Genomic DNA, 15194 nt, shown 5'->3' with positions numbered 1-15194 from the left:
ATATTATTGGAGATTTGTATGTGAGTTTTCATAGTGTTGCTTCAGTATAGGAGGCAATTGTTTCTTTAGGTGGGACAAATGCATGCATGGAGTCACCCAGCTGTGATGTTGGTGATTTGGGTGTTACAGCGGAGTCAATAGATGTGGGTTCATGCTCTAGCGTCATTGAGTCACAGCCTGGCATAAAGTCATGTATGCAAAGGTGACGAAAGTTGAGGCTCTATTAGGTAGTGGGGATGCAGATTGTATGGACACCTCTGATGATTTGTTGGATGATGTTACGAGTTGCACCGGGTATGATACCCCTTGTCAGATATTGGGTGATAACTCCAAGGAGGTTTTGGAGGAGTCCTAGGATCAATGTTTATAGGATCTTACTATTGAGGTGGAAGCTGAGACATCCAGGGAGATTGATATTGTAAGGGCTTCCATTTCTTCGGATGAGGAGTTGATTGAGGTACATAGTAGTTGTATCTTGGATGTAGAGTTGTGCGAGGACGATAGCACACGTATGAGAAATATTGTGGTGGGCAATTCTGATTCAGTTTCCTATCACAATGCAGTTGGTGAGACAGGGAGCTTGCATAGGAGTCAGGGGTTACAGAGGCATCATGTGACTTGTCAGCTGAAGGTGAGTGATAGTGACATTTCTTCAGCTCTTGAGCATTATGATGCTATCCGTCAAATGCTAGCTACATCTAGTTGGGATGCTCTTGTGTTAGATGAGCACGATGATAGTAGTTTTTCCCTAGCAAAGGTTCACGTGCTGCAAGAGGCTATTGGGATCTTGAAGCATAGTTACTTTCATTTAGTTATTGACAGGGATTACCTTCTATAATGGGGTAGCACCTGTTATAAACATTGTTAGGGAAAGAGGAGGTGGTTGAGCTCACCCAAGAGCTTGAGATGATTGTGGACTCTCTTTAGAATACTCAGTTGGCTCTTCAATAGTCGTAGTCACAGTTGGATGAGGTTACCATGGAGTTAGAGTGGATACAATCGACACCAGCCCTAGACTCCATTCAGTTACATATTGTGGTTGGTGGTGAGTTTTCTTCCACATTTGGGGATGAGGGACGTGATGATGTGGTCGACACATCTATGTAGGATATGGGTGTAGTAGGTACAAATGAGGTAACAATATCAATGGATTCAAACTCTCATGATGATTTGCTGTTGCTAGAAGTGAATTCTTTTATTCATCTCGTATAGCTGATAGCATTGGATAGTTGGTGGTGCCATATTTTTAGAGGGATCAGTTGTGGGTTGCAGGGGAGTAGGTTGATGCTTCCACATATAATTTCTACTGTACAGATTCTTTCATGGAGTATCTTTTAGAGAGTTTAGATGTACGGGTGGATTCATACAGTGTCTGAGGGTACTCTCATCCAAGGCTCTCGTGCTATTCAGAGGTTGGTAGGAAAGATTGTAGAGACTCTGTCTACTATGCTTCCCCACAGGAATTTTGAGGTTGGGTTTGCTAAGAGGATTTCCCAGGATCTTGCCCAACCAGTAGTTTGGAGGTAGAGATTGTAGCCATTTTCTGATTCCTAGACTAATGATGATGAGCCCTTGACAGAGATTGGGAGCTTTTATAGATATTACACTATGAGGAGTGCTCATCACTTTTCTTTTGATCCACAAGTAGAGAACTTGATTTCACATTGGTGTGGGTTAGCTCCAGTTTCATACCATCTATTATGGAATGGGTTAACACCTTCTTTTACAAATGGGATTGACACTTGCGAGTTAGACTCCTTGCAGTGTCTACACACCCAAGACAGTTTGATAGAGGTTGGAGTTGGTGGTAATGTTACAGTTACCTATGGTTGTTACCATCTCCACAGTGCAGTTGGGTGTGAGTATCAGTTTGATGGGGATTTAGGTGTGGACAGAGTTGGTATTTCAGTTGGATTGAGTTCTGATGGGTTGTTATCACCATCAACATCTATAGTCACTTTTCAGATGATTTTGTCATTGATATCAGTTATTAGGGTGTTGATGCTACAGGAGTTGCTTGTACATTGTCGAGATAGTATGTAGTTCTACCCTTGGGATCCAGGTGGACTGTGATGTTCATTTGTTTTGAGATTTCTTGGGGACAAGCAATCTATGGGAGGGATGACTGTAATGTCCCCATTTTTAGTAGGTTCCTGCAGTTGGCTAGGTCAGTTCACCATCGCAACTCTTGTGAGTTGACAATGAGATTTGAGGGTCACATTTGTGTGGTTATAGGCTTTCCAGTAGCCTATGGTATGTTTTGGCTCCATTTGAGAAACTTACTATTTATAGTAAGTCAATCTGTTGGTCCTAATGAACTCAGTTTAATTAGAAGAGTTGGGTGATGCTCTCAGTTTTAATTTCAGGCTTTTAGTTTGGGCTCCAAGAATCTTGGAGGGAGTGCCTATTTATAGTAAGTCACTCCGTCGAGTTCATTCATCGTCTTTCACCGTCACGATCACTTTGGTGTTGTCAGATTTCAATTCTAATACTTCTTCAGTTATTTTTCACAAGACAGGTGAACTATTATTATTATTTATCTAAATATGCCGAGGTTGCTATTTTTGTTGGTGTTGTTGGTTGGTCACCTCAGTATCATAGCTCATTGAAACCGAGACAAAAAAGTTTTAAATCGTGGGAACAAGAAACAATGACCTTGCATGTCAAAATATTAAGTTATGGTGGAAAATGTCATATTTGGAGCCAAAAGCAATTAATCAATTATATAAATGACACTTTATTATATTTTAATGTTGTGTAAGTGGAGTTCTTTTGGGAAATGGGTGCCATTTGGAGATTATAGATATGAAGACATTTGATGAGAAAAGCATCCAATTATTTTATTATCTTATTTTGCTTTTGTTGCCTTTGTGGCTTTTTTTGAGTTCTGATATTTTGTGGCCCTTGCTGAAGTATAAGGGTTGAGTCTGAGAACTTTTTGGCAATTGTGCTGAAGTATACAATTGGCCAACATCTCCAACTGAATTTGTTGTAGCTAAGGAGAATAATTTTGATTATTATATACTTATTGAAGCATCTAGCTAAGGGTTTGGAGTTTTAGGATTGAGCATTGATCCTGCAGTTGAGGTATTGTGGATCAACTTCTTAAGGTTTGCATCTTCCATTTTTGTCATTATTGCTCCTTGGAAGAAAGTGTGTGAAATTTTGGGTAATTTGGTTCAATGCTGATGTAAATTGAATTGAGAGATAAATATGGAGTAGTTCAGTTTTTCTAAAGTTACATGGAATAGTGAATAAAATGCAAATCTATTATTGACATTGAATTGAACTTGGTCATCATCAATGTTGTTAAAAAATTGCCTAATTTTGGTGAATGTGATTTAGTAAGCCTTGGAGTTCTTTTCAGTAGTATTGGCATTGTATGCTAAATGTTTGATGCAATGTCAAAAGTCAGAAATATTAGTATTTGTTAGAGCTATAGCTAGGCAAGGTTATTACAAGAAAACATTCAGAATAGTCACCAAGAACAAAAGAAAAAGTCCAAATATGGAAATTATAAATTCTGACGGTACATCTAAAAAATGCGCATAGTTCAACAATAAATCAAGGTGACAATTGTGACAAACGAAAGAGAAATTGGTGACTAGTCCAAGCAAGGAAAAACTACCAAAACAATGGCAACCCAAACATGTGGAAGATCCACCAAACAAATAGAATAAGGCATCAATTGAATCACATTACATGTGATGACTGAGAGCACTCACCTAAGAGGGATTAACTACCACACGGTGCTAAGGAATACATTGTCCATACTAACACACATCAACTAATATACCATCAATGACCTCATGCATGTGCATACTACAATATTCTCATGAATGCAAGACTATGGTTTATCAATTACAATTTTCCTAAGATCAAGAAACAAACCATTTGGGGACATAAGTCACTAACCCAAATGATCTAATGCGACAACTATTTCACTCTTCATTACCAAATTTACCATTTCCATTACAATGATTCCACCACGCGTAGTCATTTCTTTCACTGAAAGGAACCATTTGAATATCATAATGAAATGTTAATAAACAACATATATGTTTCATGTCTTTACTTTCAATAGGAGAACACAAGAATATAATGCACCACACTACACAAGGAGCAACACAATAGGGACTCAAGGCCAAAACATGGACACCAATCAGTGACTCTGTCTAAGAATCACACAAGCAACCAACCATACTAAGGCGCATTGAATTCCAACTGTATTATAAGGGCTGACAAAACCTATCAGATAACATGCTAAACCAAGAAACAACATAGCCCAAGTTGCTAAGGTATCCATACACCTAGACCACACGAGAGTCACTAACCTCTCAAATCCATGAGCAACACCACCCAAAATGGTTGAAAATGCTCAGATGAAGATCTCACAAAGGGGTATCATCCATCCCTGAAAGGTGCAAGAAACTAGAAGACACACTTCCTTGTCACATTATTGAAGTTACATCTACTAGATAAGAAAGTTCTTCCCAAGTGGGTACCCGAGCAACAAGATATAACGTGCTCATAAGAGATGCTTGCACTCACACAACACAACAACAACCACCATATGGGCAACATATACATCGAGATCCCAATGTTTGAACATAAGCTCTAATACTAGATGTAATGCCCTGCCTGATGATCCTTGGAAACAAGGATAAACATAGACTAACATAATTTTAAAAAAAGAATGTAAAGCATGAACACAACATGAAACAATTATAAGATTACAAGATTGCGATGAAAGACTAAACACCAACCACCAAAGATGCCCAAGCATTCATCACTAACAACACATTCATTTTAAAACCCAAGCCACGAATTCCTAAATGATTAAAACATACAAATTCATTCCAATTAACATGGTGGAAATCACAAAGACAAGTTTCCCAAATGACTTGATATCCGATATGTCAATATCTAGGAAGATGTGGACCCAAAAGGTATCCAAAAATATAAATTGCATCTTCTCGAAGTGCGTGAAAACACTCACAGTTTGTGATATGACAAATCAGGGTGAACCCTCATACAAGTCAAGATTCTCCTGTACAAGTTTCACGAACTAGACGAATTGATGCCAAACTTGTATGAGATCAAAAACTCTCGTAGGATACTATGTTGTGTCGTACACGAGAATGCATGTCTTGTACAAAAAAATACTTAGTAGTACAAGAGAATGCATCTCCATATGACATTAGGACAACAACACTAAGTAATGGCATAAAAGAAGCAGGACCATGAAAAATCAAGTGAATAGTTGAGAATATAAAATAAAAGAAAATAGACTAAATCAACCTTGGTCTTTTCCTCCCAACCTTTATGGCATCATGAGACCTCAAAGATCCTAACCATACCCTCGAGCAAGAAGTCTCATTTCACTAACAAGGCCATTAGTGTTATCTTATGAGTTATATCCTACCAATAATCTATCACATATACTTACATGAAACGGCTAACATGTTAATCTATCAATATCATTGCTAAAACATATTAGTGCTAAGAAACGTCATGTAAGCAATAAGATACAACATCATGATAAATAAATGCATCGAGTAACATACTAAGCATCATCTAAATCATGATATCAATGGATCCAAAGTAAAACATAAATCACAAGGAAACATACTCTAGATGCACCAAGATTCCAAGTGAACATCCAACATTGGCTTCAACTAGAGATAGACCATCTCTATATGTCGGTCCCCAGTAGTGGTATAGGTAGCTACGCCTCCTAGCCACATAGTACCCTCTGGCCCGCTCTTGACCTGCTAATGGAGATAATGACCCAACCACAATCACCCATGGCTAACACACATGCCAATCAAGTATGATATTAACATCTATATGCTCACGATGACAATGTAGTACATCAAGTCATTGGTTAGACCCACTATAGAGTAAGTATGCAGGGACTCTAGTGGAGTGTAAATCGCTTGGTATCAGGAAGCCCAACCTATAGATGGTGCGGAAACAACTCCCGTAGGAGGTCATCACATCGTGCCCTCATACTAACTTTTGCAGAAGACTAGTAACCATATAGACACCACACCCTCGTATCGGCTCCCTCGAGACACTTGATAACCATACAGGTGTTATCTTATCATTAAGTTTATCTACCCATTAGTCAAGTTGGTTATCACTTATTAGAACCTCTTCACATTACCTTGTCAGCCACTTCTGGGCCAAAGTACGCAAGAGAAGCACACGTCTACCCTACATACGCATGGTCATCACATGATGAGTGTGCATAAGCAATGCAAGTTCCCAACCCAACCCCCAAATGAACAATTTCTCAACCGGCCTATATCCGAGAATTCGGGTCTCACAAGATCACGTCATATGCATGCATACGTGCTTTTTTGTGGGCACAACCAACTTCATGAATATAATTAAGTAATATCAATGCAAGCGTCGGATATGAGAAATGCAACAAATTATAGAAGTATAAAAACTTGCTCACCCGGCCTATATTCGAGATTATGGATTCAACACGATTCCCAATGTCCTTGGAGTAGAAGCCTAACGTGCAAGGAAACGTGGAATACAATCCATTTCACAATCCAAGAAGACACTGCAAAAACCCCAACAAAATATGGGAGGCATGCAAAACAAGGTAAGAATAAAATGCTCAAAATTCAAACTTCTTAGATAACAATGAAATTGGAAACCAACTCTAGAATATGGTCACTAGACCAAGGGTTCAATAAAATTTGCAAAACGAGCTCAAATTCACAATCCAACATATTTGGCAAAAGTCACAAGTCCACAAAATCTAATATGAAATTAGGATTTCGGATTGTGAAATAAAATACCCCAGAATGTCCTATAACAATTCCACTTCCACGATCCTTATTGTTGAGGCAAGGTCTACAAGATCAAATCTCTAATTAAGCCAAATAAAGAAAGGGGCAAAAGTCAGATGGCACACAAATTGAGACAATGCCAGAAACACCCAAATATCAAACATCAAATAAATCGACAAAATTAAAACCCATTGGCCTAAATCCACCCAACATCACACGTTTCAAATAAAATCTTGGATCTAGACACTTCATGGAAATCCAATAGCATAACAGTAAGAAAACTTACAAACCCACATGCTAGAAGCTTAAAACGCTCACACCCATCCAACTAGGTGATGGAATTGCATAAAAACGAAGGGGAACACTAGTTCACTCCCTAACAATTAGCAATCGAAAGAATGAACTAAAACAGATTAAAAAAATTAAACCGGAAAGTCTTACCTTGCAGCCAAAAGGGTAAAACGAGAAATACTACCAAAAAATAACGGGGCCATTCAATCAGAGGAAACTATTGGGGAAGTGGGGCAATCACAACACGAATCTAACAAGTTGCTCCATGTTCTAATTTGCCAAACGGATAGATCATGACAAGCAAATGAAGAAATTTTTCAAAGAGGGTTTTGGAGGAAATTCCTCATTTCTCAAAAACATTAAATAGAAAAGTGAATAGAAACTCACTTTTGGCATAATGAGCACTTTATCAAGTGACTCATAAAATAGATTATTAACCCACTTAATAATCTCATTGCCCCTTTTTCTCAAATCAAATAAATTAATTCCAATTAAATGGAATCCAACTATGACAAATTAACCGGTGAATAAAATAAATCAAATGAAACAATTAAGACCCCTCTAACTATTAAATCAACATTTTTTGCAATAATTATGGAACCCTAAATGCATGGACACACTCACTAGTCTAATCACATAATGCATTAAGAATCTAGATTTACCAATTACTGGAGGGTTAAAGTGATCAATATAAAGATATATCACTAACTCCATGTGCCATTGCTAGGGATATAAGTCCTGCACAGTAAATGCACACAATCAAGTGTAGATGCACAATATATAATAGCTGAAGCAACAAGTACGCATAATCACATAATTAAAGCATCTAATTAAATTCTATTGAAATAATCAATTTGCATTAATGTATAAGTCTACTATAGGAACCTGATAATATCTCTAGCACATAAATCCATGAATTTGATATGGATAGCTCATTTCCAATTATTCTAAGCATTTAATAATTGAAAATAATAACAAAATACTCAACAATATAAAAAGGGACAATATAACATATGCTCCCAGATAATCATGCTGCAGTAACATCATAATTCTCCAATATAGCATACACCAAATAACACATAGTACCACCAAAGTTCATATGTCAAGGGTACTCACAGAACAACATCATGATACCATAAAACTCAAGTAACCACTGGCACAATCTTAATGAAACCATCTAACACATCATTGTCTCATAAACTAGGCATAAGCATAATCAACCTATTGATGCAATAACATAATTAAATCACCTCAAGAGTGTAGACCACTCACGGGTGCTAACAAGATCACTCAGAAAGAAAGAGCTTAAGTTGCATCCATCAGGATGACTTGCAGAAATTAAATGGGAGAGGCATTACAAATAATAAAGAAAGAGGAATACTCAGAGGTAGAAGGTTTTCAATTCATCGATGAGATTAATTGGGTATGAGAAATCAGAATTTGGGTTATTTTAAAAAAGGGAAAAACTTGTATCAAGGATGTTGAAGTGCAGATTAGTTTTTATTATCCTTGAGTATTACATTTATCTATTCATCGCACTCTCTCTTATGTGTATTTCTATATGTACTATAAGATTTGACTTGATCTTTTCTTTTGTCTTCAAGGTTGTTCCTGTAGGAAAACAAGAATAATACATTGGACATCCTAGCAAATATTGTGCAGGACTTGATCTTATGATAGTAGATCCAAAGTGGTTTTGGATCTAGGATTCATTAGTCATGTGTTGATCATATTAGATAAAGTGAGGCTATTAGAGAAAAATATCTTCTATGATTGGAATTATGAGCATCCTTCTATAACAAGAGAGAGCTTGACATTTCATTAGAGGAAACCTTGGACAAAGAGGTCAAGAGGCTGATGCATGTACTTGAAGCTTTAGAAGGGAACCACATTATCTTTAATATCTAGTGTTGCCATGCCTGGAGATAAATCCAAAAGTTTAGCACATTCATTAATGTTACTACGAATCAAGGTACGCTTTCGTGTTAGAGGGATTAGATAGAGGATATGCTTCAGTCACATTTTGAGGATCTTTATCATATTTATATAGAGGGAGTAGGCCATGTCGAGATGGATTCTCCAGTGATCAAGAAACTGTAGTAGTAAGAGAACTACGATTATGAGATGAAGTTCCATATGTACAAACAAAAAGGTCTTTATGCGAAGGCCTAAATTGTAGACGGATACTTGAAATACTATTCATTCAAAGTACATTCTCACTGAAGATCTGACAACTATTAGTTTCTCCAAGCCTTCTGCCAAAGTGAAGTTTGTACATTATTGAAGACAGGCTTGGAGTTATGGGTTAGAGCCTTTAGTGAGAGGGAGCCTCAGCATCAATGATTATTGAGATGTCCTTTAATGCATCCTTCTCTATGACAGAACTTTGAGGTGAAAGCCTTTGTTCCACCTCTTGGCAATGTTCATGGTGGTTGTCATGTGAGTTAGACTTTGTGGAAACATCATGGAAGGTGATGATCTTTCATTGATGTTTCCTTGTGGTTACTATGGTAAGGTGACGATCTTACAATAGTCTAACCTTCTATCATGATGGATATCATATGATTAATGTCTAAGCAGATCATGATAAATTATATCTTGTAAATCAATATGAACAGAGAGATAGATATCTATGTGATCTATTGTATTGATATATATCATGGTGGATAAACATCCTTAAAACAAACCATGAGTGTAATGTTCCTATGGTAAGTATCATTGAGTGATAAGCATGCACATACCTTATGAACATTTTGCGTATTTGGTTAATATCATGCGACTTGATATTCTGAAGCCATTACTCCTGATATCATGAGATGATATATAAATGATGGGTATCTTCTGATCAAAGATATCCTTAAACATGCCATTCTTGATATTACATTGAGGTAATATCTAATCATGTGATTATCCTCTCTAGGTAAGAGGGAGTGTTGATGTTTTTGTAGCTTCAATCGGATAATCTTATGAGACCAAAAAAAACTATTGAAGATATATATAGTATATATGAGATATAATATATATACTTAACAAATATAATATATATAATTGTCATTATATTAAATTCATAAATAATGAAATAGTATGTGTTAATTTAAAGATGTGTCCCATGAAGGGACATGTCTCTCCTAGTTTCGTTCACAAAACAAATATAGGAGAGATCGCTACCTTTGAAACACAGAAATAATAGGCAGTGCCAGTACATTTTATGAGATCAAGCTTATATAATTTTTCTTATCCCGGGTGTCTGATGCAGGACTATCCAAGAGTTTAAGGCAATTCTAGATCATCCAAAACTATTGTTACTTAAATTTTCTGTTATGGTTGGATGAGTAAATTTTAATGCAGGCTATCATTGGTCTCCATGTACTTTATTTCCAAGGGAACATAGGGAGTTTAGATTATTTAATATTTGTGACCTATATTTGAAGGAAAATGTAAATTTTATTAGTGGACAAATATTGTTATCATTTACAAAGGAAAATACCCATCATGACCTCCCCATTTGGAAGGTGGAAAATTCTAGGGACTTCAATGGGCAATGTGTTGCATTTCTTGATGGCCGTGTGTTGCTCTCCAAGAGGGGGTGTGGGATTTTTCAAATGCCTGAGAGTGCCATAAAAGGTATGCTGGGACTAGTGGTCAGGCATTTAGAGTTGAGTCCTTCAATAAAGAGCTCGAGCAACGAGGCTTGTAGCTCTAGCTTGTAGATTTGTAAAGGGAATTTGGCTAGTATTTTGTGAGTTTTGAATATTGCAATTTTCTATCTCGTACTAATAAAAAGAAAGTATTTTCTTCTTGCATTTCCTCTTTTGTTGTGTTGCCTTTGTTGGTGGAGTTACCCTACATCAATTAGAATACATAAAGCCCATTTTCTTAAGTCAATAGATTTGTCAATATTGTGATATCGCTTCAAATACATGTCAACATTGCAGGTCATAGAAAATTGACTCTCCCTTGTCTTTATGATATATCTATCAAGATTCAACTGTCTAGTTTTTAACTCATTGACCCCTGTTTCATGAGTAGTGATTCACAAGAGCCCACCTCTTATGAGTATTAATGGAACACTTGGAGCTCATTACATCTAGATGATGCTCATAGAGGTGAAGCATCTAGGTGATCTCCCCTATCATGTTAGCTATTGTAATAACCTTGGTTGGCTATTACTTTAACAAATACTAATATTTCTGACTTTTGACATTACGTCATAGCATTTAGCATACAATGCCAATACTATTGAAAAGAACTCCAAAGGCTAACTAAATCACATTCACCAAGATTAGCTCAATTCAATGGCAATGATAGATTTGCATTTGATTTACCATGCCATGTAACTAAAACAAACTGAACTACATATTTATCTCTCAATTCAGTTTACATCAGTGTTGAATCAAATTACTTCTCAGAATTTCACACACTTTCTTCCAAGCAACAATAATGATAGAAATGGAAGATGAAAACCTTTAAGAAATTGATCCACAATACCTCAGTTGTAGGATCAATGCTCAATTCTAAAACTCCAAACCCTTAGCCAAATGCTTCAATAAGTATATAATAATCAAGATTATTCTCCTTAGCTACAACAAATACAGTAGGGAATGTTGGCCAATTGTATACTTCAGCACAATTGCCAAGAACTTCTTGGACTCAACCCTTATACTTCAGCAAGGGCCACAAAATATTAGAACTCAAAAAAAGCCACAAAGGCTTCAAAAACAAATAAAATATCCAAGCATGCTTTTCTCAACAAATGGGCTTGTATTTATATCCTCCAAGTTCCTTTTTGTTGTCAAAATGTAACTTCACTCAAAAAGCTTCACCACACAACATTAATTAGAAGCTTCCTTTAGATTCTCTCACTTGACTTGGCTTAACTATTCAATGATAACTCAACTCTCAACTTAAGTGAAATTATAACTTTATAATAAGCCATTTAATAATTATTAATAATTTGGCCACTAAAAATATAATAACTTCCAAAATACTCATCATTTAAATCTGCTGTCTGAAATAGGAGTCATACCTATTATTTCTCCATGTGACCAAATACACTTTCCAAAAATAGAAAGGGTCCATTTCGATCAACACTAACTTACCACAAAAAGTACACAAAACTAAGCCCAAATGAAGTCCGAACTGAGCCAAATGAAGACCAACCTATAGCTTACTGAAATGTGGAGAAGATAAGACCCTCCCAAGCCAAGCCACTGCCACAGAAGACCCTCTATCTACAATAATTAGCCTACGAGGATCACAAAAATAGGCTAATCCCTGAAACTCCAATGCTGGGAAAAATGGGGACATTACATCTATTTCTGTATATCCATCTAGTCGTTGTACATCATATCATTATTTTTCTCTAGTATTGGATATCATTGTGTTTTGCATTTGCTTAAACCATTTCCATATGGTGTCCTTGTATTGATCTACTGTTTGTTTGGATTTTAATTTTTGTTTATCATCCTACTTAGCACTTATATCTTCTACAAACTGCTTAAAGGTAACATGCAAAATAATGTAGTAAAATTTAGTAATAATATATCAAAGCTTCATTTTGTTCATTGAACCATGAACGTTTCTTCAAGGGCCTCTTTTTTTAAAAAACTTTTCTGAGTTGTTCCATCTCTAGGAAGTTTTCAATATCATTTTGGTCCAATTCAAACATGCCATGATAATAATAAAAGTATCCCTTGATTTAGTCGATAGTCGGAGATGTAATTCTGGCATGTGCAGCTGTCTCAAGGTTTCATTTGCATTAAAGTGGATTCAGAATGTTTGCATATGACTGAAAGATATCATATTTACTTTGCAGGTGAGCTGAAGGACTTATACAGAATCTCTCCAATTGCAGTTGTAGGAGGGTCATTTCTTCCAGGGTTAGCAGGTCATAACATTGCTGAAGCTGCAGCTGCAGGCTGTGCTGTTCTTACGGGTAGACCTTTGAGACTTTGTTGGATGCCATCGGTTACTTTCTCTGTTTCAACTGGGTTGTAGGTTACTAGTATGATATCATTTGGTTTTAGGCTTAGCCTGTGACCCAAGATTATCTTTACACTAATATCTTCTTGCCACCACACACTGGCAGGACCTTATATTGGGCAATTTGCTCAGATGGTAGCAGAAATGCAAAGATTAGTTCCTTTGTCAGTTAAGCAGGTAATCTTACAAACTCTGTTTAATTTAATGGTTGTATAGAAGGTTCATATGCTTTTTGTTTTCATCATTTTGTTACTCGCTCAGAGCTGATGAGATGCCAAGCAGCATAACTTTCAATAGTTCTGCTTCATGGTCTGTAATGATTTGAACTATTTTCAACCTTGTGAGCTCTTACCAGCGGTTTTTGATTTTAGTGCATTGGCTTGGACTAGACCTGAAAATTCGCCTTTATCTTTTCTTTTGACATTAACTCTGTATGGTGTAAAATCTCTCTTGTCAGATTCTCTATTTCAAAGTTACTGGGTTTATTACAGTTACAGTGAAAGTTACTTTCAACAATCTGAAATTTTATGCAAATATTGTTAACTATCACTGTTGCATATTTAAGTTAGTTATTTTGAGTAGGTTTCCATTACATAAGGTGGTCGTGCTACAAAAGCCATAGATACAGCTGGCATTTGTGGCAGCCATTTACACTCTTCAGGTTTTTCTGTAACAAATTAATAGTCATCATGTCCACTGACTGCCATCACTCATTGATGACGTTGGTGGCATGATTTTTGTTGCGAAAATTCTCTTAAACGATTCAAGTGTTTCATCTGTGTCTTGACACTTGTGCTGCAATGTGACAGCAGCGTAGTACTTTTACTTTCTGTTTCGGTTGAAGTTGAACTTGAACAGCATCTATGCTGAACTCTCGAGCTCTCTAGTTTTTTGATACTTTAACTCTGATGTGCAACTCTCTTGATATTAATCGATAAGCAATAGAATTGTTTTATTTATTTATTTTAAGTCTAGAATATGATGCTGGCTACATTTTCTATTAATATAGGTATCTGGAAAAGGGGAATTGCTTACAGTGCTGCATGACCTTCTTGATAATGTTGAATTTCTAGAAGCTTGTAGACAAGCTGCAAGGCAGGCATCTTTGACAGCAGCAGAAGGAGTTGTCCACAGAGTTTGGTATCTTCTTGACATGTTTGTGTTGACTAAAGTATTTGACAAAGTTGCTACCCCATGGGGTTTGCCAGGGTAAGGAGAGGGGAACTCTCATTCTTCTGTTAGTTAATAGCATTGTGTTCTGCATTCTTCTAGTGATCACATGTAACAAAATATTCATTTGAGAGGGTGAGGCAGTAGCTGTTCAGATCAGTCATTGTGAAAGTTTCCAAAAATCTTGCTGGTGAACTTCACGTAAATCTTAACAATGCTTAATTAAGGTTGTCAGGTAGCAAATGCTGGCATCTGGGTGAAATAGAAAATAAGAATCTGCCTGAGCTTCTTATGATTTTGAACTCGTGAGTTTCTCAAGCTACACTCACCAGAAACGTCCGTCAAACTTTCGAATATTTTTTGGCTGAACTGTTAAAAAGTCATATTTCTGTATAAGATAATGGTACTATTTATCTTGAGATTCCAATGTGTAATAGTAAGATAACGCTTCAGGAAAGCTTCACAATAGCTTTTAAGCAGTGTTTGTGATTGCCCATTGTGATCCATTATTGGTGTGCACACTCAGCGCCTCATATATATCAGTACCGTATCATTCCTTATAAGCAAATTTTCTACATTGAAGTGTTTACTCTCCGAGAAGACCACTGCAGGGTCTACAACCATGGCATGAAACCCAAATATTGCTTAGACTTAACTATTAATGTTTATTATTATTATTTATATCATATTTTTCATTAATTTTGCACTTACAAAAGAATTAACAAATTGGTGTCAGCTAGGCTGTGCCCAAAATTAATTTTTGGCTTTTGTCTATTCATTGCAAACTTCAAAAAATGATACACGGATATATGTACAGGGATACGTTTACCTTTATTTTTAGTTAAGAATTATATATAATCTCTTTTATATTTAAGTGTTTTATTTTTATATTTAATTATGTTGACTATATTTCTAATTATATATATATTTTTATATTACATG

At 36.3% G+C, this 15194-nt stretch overlaps 1 protein-coding gene across 1 annotated transcript in view; it reads left to right on the top strand.

The window, feature by feature from the left end:
* KDTA (KDO transferase A) overlaps positions 1-14951 on the top strand; it is a 250286-nt gene extending 235335 nt beyond the window's left edge. Inside the window, exons 10-12 of the mRNA XM_089810177.1 lie at positions 12916-13035; positions 13189-13259; positions 14092-14951. Of these exons, the coding sequence (XP_089666303.1) occupies positions 12916-13035; positions 13189-13259; positions 14092-14295 (395 nt within the window). The 3' untranslated portion in view covers positions 14296-14951. The remainder of the gene's footprint in view (positions 1-12915; positions 13036-13188; positions 13260-14091) is intronic.
* The last annotated feature ends 243 nt before the right edge of the window (positions 14952-15194 follow it).

The sequence above is a fragment of the Cupressus sempervirens genome, chromosome 11 (assembly GCF_028749045.1).
Source record: "Cupressus sempervirens isolate cs-2001-9-10 chromosome 11, ASM2874904v1, whole genome shotgun sequence".
In the NCBI taxonomy this organism is placed as follows: Eukaryota; Viridiplantae; Streptophyta; class Pinopsida; order Cupressales; family Cupressaceae; genus Cupressus; species Cupressus sempervirens.
The sequence above is the reverse complement of the archived record's forward strand: the minus strand, read 5'-3'. Positions and strand labels throughout refer to the sequence as shown.